The following is a 20,402-nucleotide window of genomic DNA, read 5'->3' as shown; positions in this document are numbered from 1 at the left end:
GGCATTGACACGGCCTCTGTGGAAACTCCTCGTCCTGCGCCACGTTTCCGAAGTCCCCATGCGCCCCGGCCAACGTTCCCTTCTCCACCGGGGAGTGAGGAAGTTATAGCAGGCCTGGACAAAGAGCACCGTTTTGCATGTTCCCCTGAATGCTTGCAGCCTGGGGAGGAGCCAAGTTTCTAGATTTCCCATCTTGGCTGAGGGGCAATTGAGGGAGAAAAAATTGGAATTCTCTTATGCATCAGATCTTTGGAGAAAGGAGGAAATTATGACCAAAGAAGAACGAGGCAAATGGACCACTGTGACTACATTAAATTAAAAAAGGTTTTGCACAAACAAAACCAACAGAAACAAGATTAAAAGCGAAGCCACAAAGCTGGAAAAAATCTTTACAGCCAGTGTTTCTGATAAAGATCTCATTTCTAAAATATATAAAGAACTGTGTCAAATGTATAAGAACACAAGTCATTCCCCAATGGATAAACGGTCAAAGAATATGAACAAACAATTTTCAGATGATGAAATTAAAGCCATTTATAGTTATATGAAAAAAATGCTCTAAAGCACTAATGATTAGAGAATCCTCCTCCTAGATTTGGGTTGTAAATAAAGACATGTTGGGACCTTAGGGGATTGCAAGTCTGAGAGGGAGCTAGAAACCTTTCTTCCCCAATCCTTCTGATCAAGAACTCAGTCAGTGTAGGATGCTTTTTTTCTTTTCTTTGGAAGAAAATAAGAGGGGCAGCGAGGTGGCCTCGTGGGTAAAGTGAATAAAGGAAGCTTGTTCTTTCTAAGTTCAAATCTGACTTCAGACACTCACGAGCTGCATGACCCTCACTCAGTAAGTCACTTTGTCTCCCTTTCCACATCTGCAAAATGAGCTGGAGAAGGAAATGGCAAATCCCCCCAGTATCTTTGCCAAGAAAACCCCAAATGAGGTCATCAAGAGCCGGGCAAAAGTGAACAACAATGAAAAAGAAAGGTTCCCCTTGCCTCCAGCCCTGGAGAATCAAAAAGACCAACAAGAGGAGCTCAGATTTCTCTAGTCCTTTAGGGTTCACAAAGCATGTTCTTCCCCAACCTGGTCACTATCCCCAATTATACAGGAGAAAACTGAAGGTCAGAGAGGTAATTAAGGTCACTCAGCTAAAAAGTGGGTGCAGCATCACGGAAGCCCAGATTCTGAAGCTCTTTCCAGGACGGCGGCAAGGTCTGCATGATCACAAAATGTTGGGAGGCCCCAAGGGGCCATCTGGCTCAATCCCCTCATTTTACAAACAAAGAAACTTAACTGGGCCCTCAAAAAACAGTTATGAGCCCCATTTTACAGATAAGAAAAGAGAGGCAAAGAGTCATCAAGTGGCTTGATCTGGGTCCCCTAGCTAAATGGAGAAACTGAGTCTCCAAAAGGGGATAGTAACTCTATAAGGTCCCACAGCGGCAGAACAATACTCTTCTCAGAGGATACAGTGAAATCGGGGAGTCTCGAGTTCAAATTCTGCTTCAAACGCCAATTGTGTAACAAGCAGTTCACAGCCTCACTGAGTGCTTCCCAATGTACAAAATATAGGCAGTAATAAGAACGGTCTCGTGGCTCCTTTGTGAAGAGCAAAGGAGGCAACACATGCAACATTCTGCAAATGAAACTTTTAGAAGTGATCATCATTGTTGTTATTACTGCCCTCACTCCACCCTGGCCCTGGAGGAGGGTTACAGGATGAGGATGAAATGCTGTGGATTCCTGGCCCGGGAGCCACTCCCAGAACCCAGCCAGACCCACACCCTGATGGGACATCAATCAGTCAACAAGCACTTATGAAGCACCTACTGAGTGCCAGCGCCTGCTAAACACGCACCCCACATTCCAGCTGAGGAATCCCGTGCCTCACTCTCCCCTCCCATGCTGACGAGGCCCCGCTCAGAAAGGGCCACTTAGCCCGCGCCGCTCCCCACGTCCAGCTGGCCCTCGACCATCCATCGGTAATTCTAAATTCCTTCACCCAATAAAGATGAGCCTCGGGCACGAGGAACAACTGGTCTGGAAAAACCCACCCCACCGTGCCATCCACATTACACACAGCAGCTAAAATTAAGCCCGAGTTATTTCTGAGAGGCTGAGGCACATCAGGTGCCAAGGGCCACTTATCAGCTGGGTGACCTTGGACAAAGCATTTCTCTCTTATACTCTTAGTTTTCTCATGGATATGTTGGGGATGGTGATGATGAAAGGAAGAAAGAAGAAGAGCAAGAAGAAGAGAAGAAGGAAGAAGAGGGAGAAGGAAGAAGAAGAAACTTAATATGGCTAGTGATAAAATGGAAGTTCTATTTTTTTATTATTATTTTTTTTTTTTTTTTTTTTGCTGAGGCAACTGGGGTTAAGTGACCTGCCCAGAGTCACACAACTAGGAAGTGTTAAGTGTCTGAAATCAGATTTGAACTAGGGTCCTCCTGACTTCAGGGCTGGCGCTCTACTGTACCTGCTAGCTGCCTTTGGAAGTTCTATTCCTTATTATGGAATATTACTGTTCTGTAAGAAATGACCAACAGGATGATTTCAGAAAGGCCTGGAGAGACTTACACGAACTGATGCTGAGTGAAATGAGCAGGACCAGGAGATCATTATATACTTCAACAACAATACTATATGATGACCAGTTCTGATGGCCCTGGCCATCCTCAGCAACGAGATCAACCAAATCATTTCCAATGGAGCAGTAATGAACTGAACCAGCTATGCCCAGAAAAAGAACTCTGGGAGATGACTAAAAACCATTACATTGAATTCCCAATCCCTATATTTATGCCCACATGCATTTTTGATTTCCTTCACAAGCTAATTGTACAATATTTCAGAGTCTGATTCTTTTTATACAGCAAAATAATGGTTTGGTCATGTATACTTATTGTGTATCTAATTTATATTTTAATGTATTTAACATCTACTGATCATCCTGCCATCTAGGGGAGGGGGTGGGGGGGTAAGAGGTAAAAAATTGGAACAAGAGGTTTGGCAATTGTTAATGCTGTAAAGTTACCCATGCATGTATCCTGTAAATAAAAGGCTATTAAATAAAAAAAAAAAAAAGGAAGTTGTATTCTTGACTTACACATGTCTTAATACGTAATTTTTTAGAAATAATTTTTCCTCCCTTGAGGCCATTTCCCCTTTTGTAAAATAGACATAAGAACATCCGAAGCAATGATTTTGTTAATAGATCACAAGGTCACAAATTTAGAACTGAAGAGGCTTTGGAGGTGACCTAGCCCGACCCCTCCCCTGCATACATGGAAACTACTGCCCAAATTCACCCACATAGTCAGTGGTAGCTGTGAGATCAGACTTGGCTCTTTTAACTCCAAATCCAGCAGTCTTCCTACTGTTCATACACACACACACACACACACACACACACACACACACACACACACATTCATACACATACATATGTATGTGTGTGTCTATATATGTGTATGCATGTATGCATGCTTTGAGGTCTGGGGAAAATCCAATCCTAACCAGTAGCCAGAAGATTCTTAATAGTCTTAAACAATGGGCTGAATCGACCAAGGTAGCAAACACTGATAAATGTAAAGTTCTCCTTGGGTTCAAAAAAAAACCAGCCTCACAAATTGAGAAAAGTTTGGCTGGTACATAGTCTCCATCATTCTTTGCTTCACTTCCCCTCCTCTCTCTCTCTCTGTCTGTGTGTGTGTGTATGTGTGTCTGTCTGTCTCTGTCTGTCTCTCTGTGTCTGTCTGTCTCTCTCTCTCTTTCTCTCTGTCTGTCTCTCTCTGTCTCTCTCTTTCTGTCTGTCTGTCTGTCTCTCTCTCTCTCCCTTCCTCCCTCCCTTTCTCCCTCTTTCCTTTCCTTCTTTCCCTCAATTCCTCCTTCCTCCCTTCCTTCCTTCCTCTTGACAATTACCATCCTTGCTGCAAGTAAGACTTGACAAATCACACTCTCCAGGCCTGCCCCGACAAAGAACAACAGGGCTGTCCACCCAACAAGGACAATCACAGATATTTAAAGTTAGATTTTGAAAATAACAATAATACCAAAATGGCTCCATTCAGCATGGGACTAACAGATAACGAACTGACACAGTACAATGGAAACAATGTCAGCTCTGGAGTCCAAAGACCTGAGTACAAATCTTGCTTATAACCTATTTGTGACTATGAGCAAGTCACTTTGCTTCCTAAGTCTCAGTTTCCCCATCTGAAAAATGAAGGAGTTTTTCACAAATTGTCTGCCGCTTTCTGCGAATTTCTGGACTGCTGGTTTTCTTGGTTCCTTTCTCTTTTTTTTTTAAAGGACAGCAAAGTCCTCTGAGATTTCTTCCAACTCTATAACTATGACCATATGATCCTAAGTCATAGCTCTGACACTAAGTAATTTAGTAACACTTAATTTATCAGGGCTTTAGTTTTCTTCTGTAAAAAGCATTAGAAAAAACTCTTGCTTTCTCTCTCCCTCTCTCCCTCTCTCCCTCCCTCCCCCCTCTGTCTCTCCTCTCCCCCTTCTCGCTTTCTTTTTCTCTCATTCTATTTCTATTTCTCTTGCAAACTGGATGGCCCAAATGGTTTTTAACATGTCCTCAGAAGAACTCATTACCTTTCCCCCAAAACCTCCCTTTCCCAAGTTCCCCAGTTAACGTTGAGGGTCCCGCCATCTTCCCAATCCTCCAGATTTGCGACCTTAGAGTAATCCTTGACTCTGCCTTCTTCTTCAGTCTTCCTCACCTTCCGTATCCAATCTGTTGCTAAGGCTGGACCTGTCTGCCTTGGTAGCTTCTCTGGCCAACATCCCCTCCTCTCATTCTCACATCCCTACCTGGGGGAAGGTCACCCTTCGTCCCCACCTGGACTTTGGCAATGACCTCTGAACTGGTCTGCCTCTCTCAAGCCTCTCCCCACTCCGATCCCTCTTCTACTCAGCTGCCCAAGTGATTTTCTGAAAACAAAGGTCCTTCCTGAGAGTCAGACTGCTCGCAGATCTACAAAATCCTTTCCTCACAACATTCGGGGGAAGGAACACATGTATACTCATCCCCATTTTACAGATGAGGAAGCTGAGAAGTGAAGAGGTGCATTCATTCAGCTACTCAGTGTCAAAGCTGGGACTCAAAATCCTGTCTTCTGATTCCAAGCCCTACCAAAGCCACATCAGAAGTGGCTTTCCTCTAAGAGACAACCTCTGACTGGCAAACTCTCCACAACTTCCCGGCCTGCAGGAAAATAAAAGCCGATCTAAAGAGAGCTTGTTTCTCCATTTCTCATTAACGAGATGTTCAAGGGGATGTGATGTTCTCTGTCAAGAAAAAGCAAAGACTTGCCCCAACCTCGTCCCTCCGGTCGGACATCCAGGATATCCCGGATAGTGTGTCCCCTCTTTACCCCCCAGCCTTGGGTTTTCCCTGAATTGACAATTTTCTCCAGCAAGGTTATTTTTTCCCCTTAAGTTTCTGGATTACTCATTTTCCAAACAACCAGATGATGTTTAGCCGATGCTATTCTCTATTCGATTCACTGGCCAAAAATAGGGCCCGGCTAAAATAATCGAGGCATCCTGAAATGCCCCCTGTGGGGATGGCCAGGCTTGGCCCGCCCCTGGGCCTTAGCCACCATGCTAGAGCCATTCAGCAAATTCCCCCAAACAGAACAGCACACAGCCACCTCTGTCGGTCCAGCCCTAGGACCGGCAGCCTCTGGTTCACCAAATTTTAAAGAGCAAGTTTCCCGGGACGAGGTCAGGTCGCCCAGTCACTGGGACACCTGCTTTTCCCATTCAAGTCTGAACTTGTCTTTCCCACTCTAAATCCAAGGAATCCCAGCTTAATCCAGCTGTAATCCTCAAAAATGGATCTGATGTCTTGACTTTGGAGGGCGGGGGAGCAGGGAGGGCTGCTTCCTCTGCTGCGTTGTTGGGTTTGGGTTTCTTGTCGTATTTCTTGACTCACCCCGTGCCCTCTTTATGGAGCTGATGAGGAAGACACTCTCAGGCTGAGGCCTGTGAGAAGCAGGACAAAGGGATGAGTGGGACCAGCTCCTTTGTATTTTGTATTGTATGGTTTTATTTGTGCAAAAAAAAATTAATTTAATATAATCAAAGTTGTCCCTTTCCCCCCCCCCTGAGGCAATTGGAATTAAGTGACTTGCCCAAGGTCACAGAGCTAGAAAGTGTTAATTATGTGAGACAAGATTTGAACTCAGGTCCTCTTGACTTCAAGGCTGGTCCTCTATCCACTATGCCACCTAATCGCTCCCCAAGTTGTCCATTTTGCCTTTCATAAATTCCTCCCTTCTCCAAAGATCTGATACATAAATTATCACTTGCTCTCCTAATTTGCTTATGGTTTTGCTCTTTATGCCCAAATCATGTATTCATTTTGACATTATTTTGGTATAGGGTGTAAGATGCAGGTCTATGCTAAGTTTCTGACATATTATTGTCCATTTTGGTCAAATAGTGAGTTTTTATCCCAGAAACTGGAGTTTGGGGTTTATCAAATATTAGATTTCTCTAGGCCTTGATTATTGCCTTGTGTGTATCTAATCTATTCCACTAAGCTAAATCAGCCAATGCACAATTATCATGCACCTACTATGCACCAGGCACTGTTCTAGGTCAGTAAGTGAACACTTATCATGCACCTACTACATACCAGGCACAACGCTCAGCATTAATGACACAAAGAATGGCCCAGAACTTCCCGGCCCTGTGTCACTTGCATCTCACTCGAATTTCTCTACCCCCATAAGATTGTTCCGAAAACTCTCCCTTCTCCTTTGGTGCCAGAAGTCATCAAGCTCCATTTCCTCCTGCTCCCTCTTCTCCTCCCCTCCCCACGCAGCGCCCCCTCCCCATCTCTTCACATTTTACATTAAATGAAAGCGGGGCTTTGAGCGAGAAATGGCTTTACTTTCAAGCTAGTTGGGATGCTCTACAGGTAAAGCGTTCTCTAATGATCACTTGGGACCCAAGTTGTGAGCAGGGTTTTTCCCCTCCCTCGAGCCTAGAAATTACATCCTTAAATAAGAAGCGTGCAGGATCTGAGGAGGGACTGGGGGAACAGATGGCGACTGCTTTTTAGTAGGATGGAGGCTCCGAGTCTCTCACTTCTGAATCTTTGAAAATTAAGATCAAAAGAAAACAGCTTTCTTCTTTCTACTTTCAACTTCTGACACTTTTCTCTGTTTGAGAAGATGACAAAGGAATTCATCTCGGCACAGCCGGTGAAAATTGTCTTGCTTTGCATGGGCAACGACCAATGTCAGACAACATTTACAGGCGGTGTCCTGAGCTCCCTCGCCTTGGCTGTGACTTCCAGGGGTAACTTTGCATGGCTCCCCATGCAGGGCGGCTACATCGGAACCACCGTCTCCCGGGCTAGAGCTTCACCAGCCATTAAAGTGCCGTCGGGAAAGCACAGCGTCTGCCATCATCCTAGTTAACTTAGTAACTAGTCCACCAAGATTAGAACCTGCTCCGTCCCCCTTTTCTTCTCCTGGCTTCCCTTTCAGTCTTAGCTAAAGTCCTCCCTTCTATGATTCTAGTGCCTTCCTTCCATCGATTATCTTCAACTGGCTCTGTCCATATTTTGGGTGGTTGGGTGATGCAGTGGGTAGAGCGCCTGCAGTCAGGAAAACTCATCTTTCTTGAGTCCAGGTCTGGCCTCAGACACTCCCTAGCTCTGTGAACCTGGGCAAGTCACTTCACCCTGTCTGCCTCAGTTTCCTCATCTGTAGAAAGGGAAGGCCAATCAGTCCAGTGTCTTTGCCAAAAAAAAAAAAAAAAAGAGAGAGAGAGAGAGAGAGAGAGAGAGAGAGAGATTGTGAAGAGTCAGACACACCTGAAAAATGACTAAAGAAGATATCCTGGATGTACATAATCGTCTGCATGGTGTTCCCTCTATTGGACTTTGAGATCCTTAAGGGCAGGGACTGGATTTTTGCCTTTCTTTTAACCCTGGTGATTATTAGCAAAGTGTCTGCACAAAGCAGGCAATTCATAAATGCTCAGGAACTGGCTGACCCACGGGTGCACTGTAAGTGCTTAAGAAATGCTTATTCATTTAGCAATAAGCACTTCACACATTTTACTTTCTCCAAGTAAATAAGCAGATTCTATTTGGTTTCTCTCTGAAAACCAGCCCCTCCTGAGCATTCTGATTCACTCAAAACTCTACTAAAAAAAGGTTAAAGAGCGGCTCAAACAATGGTCCTCAAAGCCAAACCTACCACACATACACTGATGGCCTAGGAAAGCCATGAAGAGCCTGGGCAGGGACGTGAGCTGGGAATGGGGAAGAAGAGAAAAGAGGAGGTACCATTTAAGGGCAGAGAACAGGATGTGCTGCTCAATGTTTGATAACTGGCTATCTGGAAGGCTCAGAAAATGTATGATAACATACTTTTAGTTTAATCTTCATTATTAATATTTTCCTCCTCACTTTAAGTCAACAAAAAAACATCAATAAATCAAGCCCGGATTTGTAACATTTGCTGATTTCTGAAGTGCAAATGTTTATATTTTTTTAAAAAATCCATCAGCTGACTCCTGCACATCCCTGAATGATGTGAGGAATGAGAAACGGGAAACTTGAGATTTTCTAAAAAGCCACAAGACAGAATGAAATTTGGTCGATGGTCAAATAGATCTTCAGCCGCCCGAAAAAAAAAAATCTCATACAAGTTCATTCAGAAAATATTTTGGTAGAAAATTCACTTATAAAAATCAGGGATCTGTAGGATTTCCAATTTGGAATAGGTATCCAATTCAACCCACGTGTGAACAAGAATTCCATGGACATCATGCCCCACGAGTAGTCATCCAAACTTTTCTTAAAGATGTTGGGGCAGAGAAACTGGAAACTGAGTAGATGCCCATCAGCTGGAGAATGGCTGAATAAATTGTGGAATATGAATGTTATGGAATATTATTGTTAGGTAAGAAATGACCAGCAGGAAGATTTCAGAAAGGCCTGGGGAGATTTAGACGAACTGATGCTGAGTGAAACGAGCAGGGCCAGGAGATCATTATACACTTCAACAACAATACTATATGATGATCAATTCTGATGGACATGGCTCTCTTCAGCAATGAGATGAACCAAATCAGCTCCATTTGTTCAATAATGAACTGAAGCAGCGACACCCAGCGAAAGAACTCTGGGAAATGAGTGTGAACCACTACATAGCATTTCCAATCCCTGTTTTTGTCCGCCTGCATTTTTGATCTCCTTCACAGGTTAATTGTACAATATTTCAGAGTCGGATTCTTCTTGTTCAGCAAAATAATTGTATGGACATGTATACGTATATTGTGTTTAACATATACTTTAACATATTTAATACATATTGGTCAATCTGCCATCGGGGGGAGGGGGGAGGGAGAAAGAGGGGAAAAATTGGAACAAAAGGATTTGCTATTGTCAGTGCTGAAAAGTTACCCATGTATATATCTTGTAAATAAAAAGCTATAATTAAAAAAAAAGATATTGGGGCAGGAGGGAGGACGGAACTCACTGCCTCTCAGTCAGCCTCTTCCCCTACGGGATGGCTTCCATGACCCTTCCACTCTCCCAAGTGGAGACAGCAGAGCTGCCCCCCAAAATGCCGGGGGAATGTACACTGCATTGTTTTAGTGTTCAGCAGGGTGGGATCAGGGCTTTTGAAGTGAGAACTCTTTCAACTGTCTTTAGGAGCCCTCTAGAATTTCCACAGTCAATAACAATATCTGACAGGGCTTTAAGATAAAGAGCTTCCTAGACTCGCCGAGATAAGTTGGCAGGAGTTCTGAATGTCACTTGCATTTAATATCATTATCTCTGTAATTCAGCAGCTGCAACTAATAGATCTTAAATAATTGGCCATTAATCCTAAGTCAGATGTCTAAATGTCTAAGACACAAAACTTCAAACATTTCTCCCACATATAATTCTGCCTCTAAAATCTCTCTCCTTTCTGTCCATTCTCCTCTCTTCAACTACATTTCTCCCCGCCTGGACAAGTTCAGGAGCTTTCTCTCCTGTCTTCTTTCATCTCCTTCCCTCGTATTCTACCCCCATATCACCTCTAGAATAGCCTCCTTCCAGTACAGGTTGGGCAGTCACTCCTCTGCTCAGTAACCTGCAAGGGCTCCCTATGGATGATGTCTTATACACTAGAGGCTTCCATTACCCCCCTCCACAAAGGACTCCTCCTTCAGTGAAGGACTCCAGCCTACAGCGGTCCCAAAAGTCAGCCAGATCAAGCCCCTCATTTTAGAGTTGGGGGAAGAGAACCAGAGCGATGAAGAGAATTTGACAGAACGGGAGCATCTTGAGAACAGGCCCGGCTTCATCTTTGTATCTTTAGCACAGATAATAGCTCCTGGTATAAGGAAAAGCTTAATAAATACTTGTTGAGAATTGATTGTCAAAGTCAAACAGCAAGCTACAGGCGGAGCTGGGATTCACACTCAGATCCTCCACTCAGAACTGTGGCCATAACAAAACGATGACAGCCATCGCCAATACGGGACCTTCTGGGGATGTCACTGGATCTCAATCAAGCTGCTCTCCCCGCTCCGGCCATGACCATTCCTCTGAGAAGCCCTCACCAAGTGCCTCTGGGACCCAGAAACAAGGAGAAGCAAAGCTGGGAACACCGGGGTTACAGAGGAAGTCACTCCGAGGGTCAGGGGGGTCAAGTGATTTAGCCAAGTTTATATGGTTGGGAAGTGGTAAGACGGGATTCAAGCCCTAGTCCTCTGACTGCAAATTCCCCATTCCTTCCATTATCTCCACAGCCCCCTGAGCTCTCCAGCAACTCTGGACCCTGCCCCACTTCCCTCTCAATAACGTCACTTCAGTTGGTAAATTCATTATGAAAGGTCACATGACCTAGCCCAGCATTCAAGGACATTCTCTGTGTCCATCTCTACCTCTGTCTCTGTCTCTCTCCCTCCCTCCCGCCTTCCTTCCCTCTGTCCCTCCCTCTCTGTGTCTATCTCTGTCTCTGTCTATCTCTGTCTCTCTTCTCTTTCTCTCTGTGTGTCTCTCTTTCCTCTTTCTCTGTTTCTGTATCTGTCTCTGTCTGTCTGTCTCTGTCTGTGTCTGTCTCTGTTTCTCTCTGTGTCCATCTCTATCTTTATCTCTGGTTCTCTCTCTCCCCTTCTTCTTGCTTACCTCTGTGCCCCCCCATCTGTCTCTCTGTTTGTCTGTCTTTTTCTTTCTATATCTCTCTGTCTCTGTCTCTGTCTCATTCCCTCCCTCCTTCCTTCCCTCTGCCCCCTTCTCTTTCTCTCTCTGTCTCTGTCTGTCTGTCTCTCTCTGGGTCCATCTTTTTCTCTGTCTCTGTCTCTCTCCCTCCCTCCTTCCCTCCTTCCTTCCTTCCCTCTGCCCCCTTCTCTTTCTGCCTTTGTCTCTGTCTCTCTGTCTCTGTCTGTCTCTCTCCCCCCCCCCATCATCTGTACCTTCTACAACAACCATACTCCCCACACCCCATCTAATCCAGGCCCTCGGGGAAGTGTCTGGCACATAATAAACGCTTGTTGAGAATCGATTGTGCAAAGTGCTTCCAGAGGCCCAGGGACGGACCCTAGCCGCCTCCTGGCAGGAGGGGAGAGCCTAAGACGCAGGACAAGACACACACTTTTGGACTCGGCCAGTGTGGCCTTTTGGCCGACTGTTTATTCGGTGCAGGATTTGTTATGATTGTTGTATTTCCAGTGACAGGGAAGAGGAAGAGAGAAAAATGAATGTTTGGTCATTGAAAAAATACTATTTAATTCAAACAAAAGGAATTTCCAAAAAATAATCAATGCCTGTCAATTACTTGGTTGTTCTTCCCTCCCTCCTCAGGCCTTTTAGGTAAGAGAGTTGGTTCTTTTAAGAGAATCTCTTTCCCTGATTATTTGAGGTACATTAGACCATGTAACGAGGTCATTCGGTTCTCTGGGAGGGCTAGGATTCAGTCACTGCGAGCACTTTATTGGCACAAATTTAAATTAGTTTCACTTCCTGAAAGGGGCTGAGCCCTGAAAATCCTCTTTCTCCTCCCTCGCACATCTGGAGGACACATGAGGAAAGCCCACAGAGCCATCACTTCTTATTTGCCAAACGAGTAGAGCAAGGAGAAGGAAGGAAAAGACTGGATGACTTTTTCCTGTTTCTCCATTTTGCCTCTGGGAAAACCAGCCTCGCTCTTGTCTGTCATTGCTACCCCAGGAACGGACCGGAGCATCTCAACCTGAGAACAGAGACATTTCTACCACAGGAAGCATGGCCCACGTTCATTTTCCTGCTTATGGAACTTAGACAGATTGAAGTTAACTCTGACTGATCCTTTAAGGGCAATGAGGAGCAGGTGATTTCAGAAAAGCCTGGAGAGACTTCCTTCAACTGATGCCGAGTGAGTGAGCAGGACCAAGAGAACGTTGTACACAGCAACAGCAACATTGGGAGCTTACCAGCATGACCGACTTAGCTCTTTGCAGCAAAGCGGGGATCCAAGACAATTCAAAAAGACTCATGATGGGAAATGCCAATGGGAAAGATGGAGTCTGAATGCAGATTGAAACACGTTATTCCCACTGTTTTTTGTTTTTTTTCTTTCTCATCGTTTTCCCCTTTTATTCTGATTCTTCTTTTATAACATCTCTCTCTCTCTCTCTCTTCTCTTCTCTTCTTTTCTCTTTTTCTCTCCCCCTCTCTCTGTCTCTCTTTGTCTTTCTCTGTCTCTCTGTGTGTGTCTCTCTCTCCTTCCCTCCCCTCTCTGTGTCTCTGTCTTTCTCTGTCTCTCTGTCTCTTTCTTTCTCTCTCTCTCTCTCTGTCTCTGTGTGTGTCTCTGTCTTTCTTTCCCCTTTTCTCTCTTTCACCCCTGTCTCTGTCTCTTTCTCTCTCTCTGTCTCTCTCTGTCTGTCTGTCTCTTTCTCACTGCCATCTGTACCCTCTACAACAATCATACTCCCCACACCCCACCTAATTCAGGCTCTCGGGGAAATGTCTGGCACATAATAAATGATTGTTGAGAACTGATTGTGCAAAGAGCTTCCAGAGGCCCACGGACAGGCCCTAGCCACTTCCTGGCAGGAGGGGAGAGTCTAAGGTGCAGAATGATACACATTTTTTATGTTTATGTTGTTTATGGAAATAAGTTTAATACGACTGTACATGTATAACTTATATCACATTATTTGACACCTTGAGGATGGCGGTAAGGAGGGAAGGATAAAGGAAAAATTTGGACTCAAAATCCTATAAAAGTTAATGTTGAAACTTATCCTTACATGTCACTGGGAAAAAATAAATAAAATTGTATTAATGAGCTTGGGTTTTCCCAAAGCACATAAAAAGCATAAGAAAGATATGTTGTCCCTACAAACAAAATCAATGCATGTGTAACAAAAAGAGAAAAGAACGATTTGGAAAAAAATTCTTTATACCAAACACCTGACCAGAGTTTGATGAATGACATACAGGAAGTCATGTAAATGTGGGTGCCCGGCATCTCTGGGCCATATCCACGTGCTGGCCCATGGGATGGTGGGGGCAAGGGAGAGCCCTTGAGAGCCTCTCCCAGACCGAACTGCTGTTTTCTGTATCCTTCTAAGCCGCACTCGGACGTACAAATAAACCACTCGAATCCATTTACCAAACTCTCCCCCAAGTTTGCATGACATGAAGTCAGCAAAACCAGGTAAATGGTATAGAATGATTACAGTGCTGCAAATGGGAAGAATAAAAGAAAAACGGAACACTGAGTCATTATAACAAAGAAGGAACGAGAAGATGTCCCTCCCTCTGTCCCTGGGGGAAGCAGGGGACTCTGGGTGCAGAGCACCGTGCATACCGTCAGACTCGCTGTGCCAGTTAGTTTTACTTGGCTGTGTTTTCGATTCTTTGTTATAGGGAAAGAGGAAATGGAGTGACATATTTAGAAATGGAGGGAACAGAAAAGCAAGGTAGAGATAAACATAAATGTTTTATACTATGCCTGTGCACATATATGTACGAACTACATAATGCAAGTGTGTGTGGTCTGGTTTTTTAATGAAAGCATGAGTTTGGTAGCGACTTTTGCCAGAGCCATAAGTAGGGAACTTCCCTCCCAGAGCCGATGCCATCTCCCCCGTCCGGGGGTCCTTCTTTTGGCAGCAGGGGGTGGGAAAACAGAGACTCCAGTGAAGGAAGAAGGGAAAGGCACAGAGAAGGAGAGAGGTGGGGAGGGAGTAAGAGGAGACATGGACATAGGGAAAAAAGAGAGGGGGAAACAGCGTTTATTAAGTCCTGACAATGCTGCGTATTGGGCTAAGGGCTGGGGATACAAACACAAACAAGACAGCCTCAAGGAGTTCACATCCTAATGAAGGAAAATGAGCAGAAAGGGAGGTAGAAAGTGGATGGAAATCAGAAAAGGGAGCCAAGTTAGAAGTACAGTGAGCATGGCAAAGGCCCCTGGTGAAAGAGGGGCTTGAGCTACTGGCCACCCCTGGTGGATTTGGCAAGTCTCTACTCAACTGCTACGTGGCTCAGTTTCCTCAATTGTAAAAATGAAGGGGTTTGACCAGAGACCCCTTCTCAGCTCTGTGTGGAAGTTCCTAAGTGCCAACAATGCCCCTAAATCGCCTGCCTGAGTTTTGTCTCTGAGAGCTGGTAACTGGTTCAGATAAGATCCAACCAGATTCTCAAACGGGAGCACGGCTGGCTTCTGAAGGGATGAGGAAAATGGCAACGAGGGGAAGCCTAAGTCAGAAGGAGGGAGAGCTCAGGTATATGTGGCAAGTAAATGAAGGGATTATGTGATTTTTTTCCCAAACCATTTGAGCTCGTGTGGTCGCGGTCTCACACCCACAATTCTGGGAAACGAGGTACATGGCAGAGTGGCCCCACCACCAATGGCTGCCCCTGCGGCTCCTTGCAGCTCTGGCCTATCACCGACCCTCCTCTGAGGACCCAATTATCTGACACAAAATAGACTTCTGATCTACACTCCAGTTGCTCGACTTCTCGTTCGGTCACGAGAAACTCGACTAATTTGAGGAGATTTCAGCCAGAACAAGCAGCATGCTCCAGGTAAAGATCAGTGAGAGAGCCCAAATAATCAGATCTCTCAGGGGAATCCTCAGTGTTTGTGCCAGAGAACTTCTGCTTTAGGGCAATGGTCTCCTTGCTGTTCCATCTCCCCCGGACTGTTTCCCTGTGCCCACAATGCTCTCCTACCCCTCCAACTCCCAGAGCCCCTCAGAGCTCGACAACTGGTGCTCCTCCCACTTCAATGGGCAGCTCCTCCCCTCGCAGGACCCTTGGACAACCTGTCACTACTGCCCTGAGGTGAGCTCACTCAGTCACCGCTCAGAAAGTGCCCTTCCCGCTTCGGACCCTTTTCAACCATAAAAACCCCTTCTTGAGCAGAAGCGGACACCAGCACCATCTCTTCCGCTCCCCGTTCTGAAGTCCGGGAGCCCCTGGCGAACTTTTCCAGGCACCCGTCGGCCCTGGGATAACCTAGGGCTCAGCTGGGCCTTTGGCCAGACCTTTGGCCAGAAATACAAGACCATGTCTCAGAGGAAAGCTAGCATCGCCCCCCAACCCCCAAACTGGGACAAGTTGAACATGTGAGAACAGAAACACTTCTGGTTAAGCTCTCTGTATGCAACGATTTCTGGGGATCACTCCCAGAAATCCTGCAAGACCCGTCTGGACACCAGCCTTCTGACCTGGAGAATGGGACCTCAAGGCCAGTGACCATCTGTCCCAGGTCACTTTCAGGCAGAGTTCCAGCCATTCTCCACTCTCGGCTTCCTGATCTTCATCATGGCCCCCCAAGGGGCCCCCTTCTTCCTGCCATCCAAAGCCTCGTTCTTGAACCACCATCAAATCGACTCGGCCATCTAACCCTCCAAGCTGGTTCTCAATCTCCAATTAGAATGTAAGCTCCCTGAGGGTGGGAGCCTTGCATTTGTCTCCCTCTCCATTCCTCAACACGACTTCTGCACACAAGAAGGGCTCGATACATACTTGATAAATTAATAAATAATAGATTAAAAATTAATAAACATTCATTCATTCATTTATTCATTTGTTCACAGAACTAGTACTAGTTACCTAGTCCTATGAACCCCTTGCACAAATGAGGAGCCGGGGAAGCACAGTTAGCTAACATTTCTATATTGCTTCAAGGTTGGCAAAGCATTTTCCACGTGTTCTCTCATTTGAAGATCACAAAAGTCCTGAGAGACCAATGCAGTGCCATACCCATTGTACAGATGGGAAACAGTTAAAGAATTTGCCCAGGATCACACAGCTAATAAATATCAGAGCAAGATTTGAATTCCCGGCTCTTGACTCCATGTCCAGCCGCACTCTATGCAGGGACCCACGGGACAAGCAATCGATCCCCTTGCCAACTTCTATCTAAACCTGGAGTTTTGACAACTGCCATGTATTGGCGATTTAGCAATTAACTAGTTAACTTCATTGTTCTTTCTTTAATGGACCCCATTCTTTTATCACTATCTGGAATCAAGAATTTTCCATGTGAAAGGGAGCTCAGAGAGCATTCCCTTCAAACAGCTCATTTTCCAGACCAGGAAGCCATGGCCTAATTCCAGGAAAATTGATTTTCCTGTGGCTAATGAATGGCCCTGGCAAAACTCAAACCCAGATCTCTTGGTCCGCAGTCCACTGCCGTTTACTGTACTCTGCCTTAAATCTCAATTACCTCCATGCTATAGAACCGATTTTTTAAAGAACCCACCTTTGTGCCCTTAATAGAAAGGTGGCAGAATGCTCCGTAAATTGTCCTTCATTACTGACATCGTTCATTTGCCTATTTTTTTTTTTTGTTATGAGGGAGACTTCTGAGGAGAAGGTTGATTGTTGAGAAATGGGTGAAAACGCATCAATAAAACATTTGCTAAAGAAGTAGAAAACCATATACTTCTTGTATACTATGCAATATAACTAGAGAAAAGATCTATGGAATATACATTATACTATTTCCAGATTATAGATAAGAATATATAATTCTAACCTGGTTCTTCTGAGCAATCTTGTGTCCCTTTTTCCATCGAAGGATGGGTCTAAGAGGAGGCAGTTCCTTTTCTTCTCTTCCAATCACGTGGTCACCCAGGCTGTAAGCGGCTTCAAACACAATTGGACTGATGACATCCTTGACCCTCCTCTGAAAAAACAAACAAATGTGCGTTACGTAGATACCCCAGCAGGACCTTGTCCCCATTTGTCCTCTGAACAGCCAGCCAGGCACCTGGGCAGGGCTCCAATGGAACACAACCGTCTTGTCTTTGTTACCCACAATGGCAACAGTCATCTGTTTGTCTCCTTGCTGTTCCAAATCCCCCAGATTTGGACAAATACAGCCCTGAGATGGCGAGTGGTGTGGCCATAGGTCAGTGATGAAGCCAAGGCTAGAGTTCACGTCTCCTAACGCCAAGGCCAAGGTCCTTTCTCTTAGAGTGATAAATAATGGTGGATGCAGCAATAAAACCACTTGTCCCAAGCCCTGGGACCGTCTCCCATAGGAGACCCCCAGGATAGACCCAGGAGCAGAGCGAAGGACCCCAGAACCCCAGAATTGCAGAGGGAGAATGAATCTCAAAGGCCACATCACCCCTGTCCCCTTCTCCACATGGAAGTCCATGCACAAGCCCTCCCAGTGAGGGTATCGCTCTCCCCTTCCTCCTTGGCGGGAGTCTTTCCTGAGTCGCCAGGAGGATGACAAAGATAGAAAGTCTCATTCCCAGTCCTTTTTAGCCCTTATATACCTTATAGTAATTACATCATTACAGCACACTGAGCATGTGTGAACTAGAGAGCCATGACGTCACCACACTGATTACTAAGTATCTATGGGAACCAGAAAATCATGACATCACCACACTAAGTACTAAGTATCTATGGGAACCAGAGAACCATGACATCACCATGCTGAGTACTAAGTATCTATGGGAACCAGAGAACCATGACATCACCACGCTGAGTATTAAGTATCTATGGGAACCAGAGAACCATGACATCACGCTAAGTACTAAGTATCTATGGGAACCAGAGAATCATGACATCACCACACTAAGTACTAAGTATCTATAGGAACCAGAGAACCATGACATCACCACACTAAGTACTAAGTATCTATGGGAACTAGAGAACCATCATCTCCTCAATCCCACTGAGTTAACACCTTGTTTCAAGTAGACTTCTCCAGAGTTCCGGCCCTCTCCATTCTCCCTCCCTAGAGTCCCTTCCCATCCATTGAGAAAGCAAGCAATATGCTATCAATTACACATGTGAAGTCATGCAAACTGTATTTCCATATTAGCCATGTGCAATTTATATTCTTAAAGAATTGCCTACAGCCCCAGGGGCTTATGTGACTTGCCTAGGACCACACAACCAGGGCACGTGAGAAGGGGGATTTGAAGCCAGGTCTCCCCGGCTCCGAGGACTGCTCTCCATTCATTTCACTGATGTTTCCCAAAGCACGGTCCCCAAAACCCTTTCAAGGGGTCCATGACCTCATGGAGGTCACAACTTTCCATAAAAATACTGAAATGTTTTCATTTTTAACACAATGAATAAGTTTGACAGGAAGAAAATGATGTGGGTGGGGGGAGAGAAGGGGGAAGACCTGGTAGTTTCTTTCCAAGACAAATACTGGAGGATTGAGAGCCAAAGTGATCCCATGGCACTCAGGACCCACCCAGACCTGTGAAGTCTCCTGGGAAGGAAGGCTCTCCACCTGAGTCACCTGAGGTTCAGAGGGGCTTTCCCTAGCATCACAAAGGCAGGATTTGAGCCCAAATTTTCCCGAATCCAGGCCCAGCACGGCAGCACCTGCACCACGCAGGGTATATTTCTGCCAACAAGACTCAAGGACGTGACAAGAGGTGGTTTGGGGGCCCCCTGGGACTTAAAATGCAGAATTCGCCTGGATTGCAAAGTTACGGCCTGTTGAGACTCAATCTGGAAAACCCTGGTGCATTTCAGAGTCACCGCGGCAAATGTCTTCCATCTGGAACACCCAGAGGAAATGGGTTTCCCAGGTCTGCTCGACTTTTATTGAAGCCATGAGCAGGGATCCAGGACTCCTAGTCCCTGACCATCATGCCCTTTTTTTCCACTTCTAGTTTTATAGACTTCACAAGGCAAATATCTGAGCCGTGTGCTTCCCGCAAAGAACCCACGAGCATCGGCACAGTAACACCCCTCACATACAGAGGTCAGACTTTTGGCAAGCTCAGTAGTCTGGAATATAGCCATGAACCTGGAAGTCTAAAAAAAAATTTAAAGGCCCCGAGCCCTTAAAACAGTGGTTACAAAGCTGATGCACTTTACTGTGAAAAAGAGGCCTTTCCTCAGAGATTATTAACTCAGTTTACCAACAGTCCTGGCAAACACGTGTATCACGCCCGGTACCATGTCAGAAGCAGCCAATCAGAAACCGAAGGCCATTGGCAGGGGCACAGGGGATGCTGCTATGAGCAGGTTCGTTGATAATAGTGAAAATGGACATGAAGAAACCACTTAAGGACGGGGAACATACCATATATGTCTATGGCTCCCATAGCAAATCCTCGTTAAGTACTTTTTGATTGATTAGTTGATTGGATTAAGGGATGGGGGGAGGGGGGAATTGTCACTAACTATGAAAACGGAGCAATCTGGATTCATTTAGCTCTGGGATGGCTAGTCTTCCATGTTTCAGGGGCCTGGGGGGAAAGGAGGGGAAGGAGAGGAGGCGGACATATATTGCAGTAATAATGGCTCAGCCATTCAGAAAAGGTTAAATTCTATTGTGTTCAGAGGATTCTGATTAAGAAAGTGGGCAACATTTGCCACATTTCAGAAAGAACGAAAACAAATTATTTTTCATTTGAAAGGATTGTTTTGCATCTACAGAATATTGAAAGACATTGAAGAAGGACTTCAAGGCTTTCAACAGATGCTCTGTGGAGGTGGATGGTCCACAAACGAGCATCCCCCAGAAGGAGAAGGCACATCCAGGTAGCAGCAGAGAGCTCAAGTTTGGAAAGCACAGATCGCTGAAATGTTTGGGACCAAAATGGCCTCTTTAGTTAAAGATGTACCTAAAAGGGGTCTAGAATGAAATCCCTCTTCGGCCACTCCCTCCTTAGGGGAGCTAGAGCAAGTTACTTGGGCCTCGGGGCCCCGGGGCCTTCTGCTGTAAATTGACAGAACTGACCTAGGGAGGTGACCTCTGGGGTCACCTTCTTAGCTCAAAGCCTAGGTCTGTGCCCCTCACCAAGTCCCTTGACACCTCAGAGCCTCAGTGTCTCATCTGTAACATAAGAGGGCTGGTCTACAAAGCATCTGAGGTCCTTTGTGGCTTTAAAATCTATAATCCCACGAAGCGACAGAAATAGAAACTGAGACAACAAG

General features: G+C 45.4%; 1 protein-coding gene across 1 annotated transcript in view; it reads right to left on the bottom strand.

Moving 5' to 3' along the window:
- ITGA9 (integrin subunit alpha 9) overlaps positions 1–20,402 on the bottom strand; it is a 287,368-nt gene that overhangs the window by 129,257 nt on the left and 137,709 nt on the right. Inside the window, exon 16 of the mRNA XM_031962459.1 lies at positions 17,017–17,166. Coding sequence (XP_031818319.1) covers positions 17,017–17,166 — 150 coding nt within the window. The remainder of the gene's footprint in view (positions 1–17,016; positions 17,167–20,402) is intronic.

The sequence above is a fragment of the Sarcophilus harrisii genome, chromosome 1, assembly GCF_902635505.1.
Source record: "Sarcophilus harrisii chromosome 1, mSarHar1.11, whole genome shotgun sequence".
Classification (NCBI taxonomy): Eukaryota; Metazoa; Chordata; class Mammalia; order Dasyuromorphia; family Dasyuridae; genus Sarcophilus; species Sarcophilus harrisii.
This window is presented reverse-complemented; position numbering and strand designations above follow the sequence as displayed.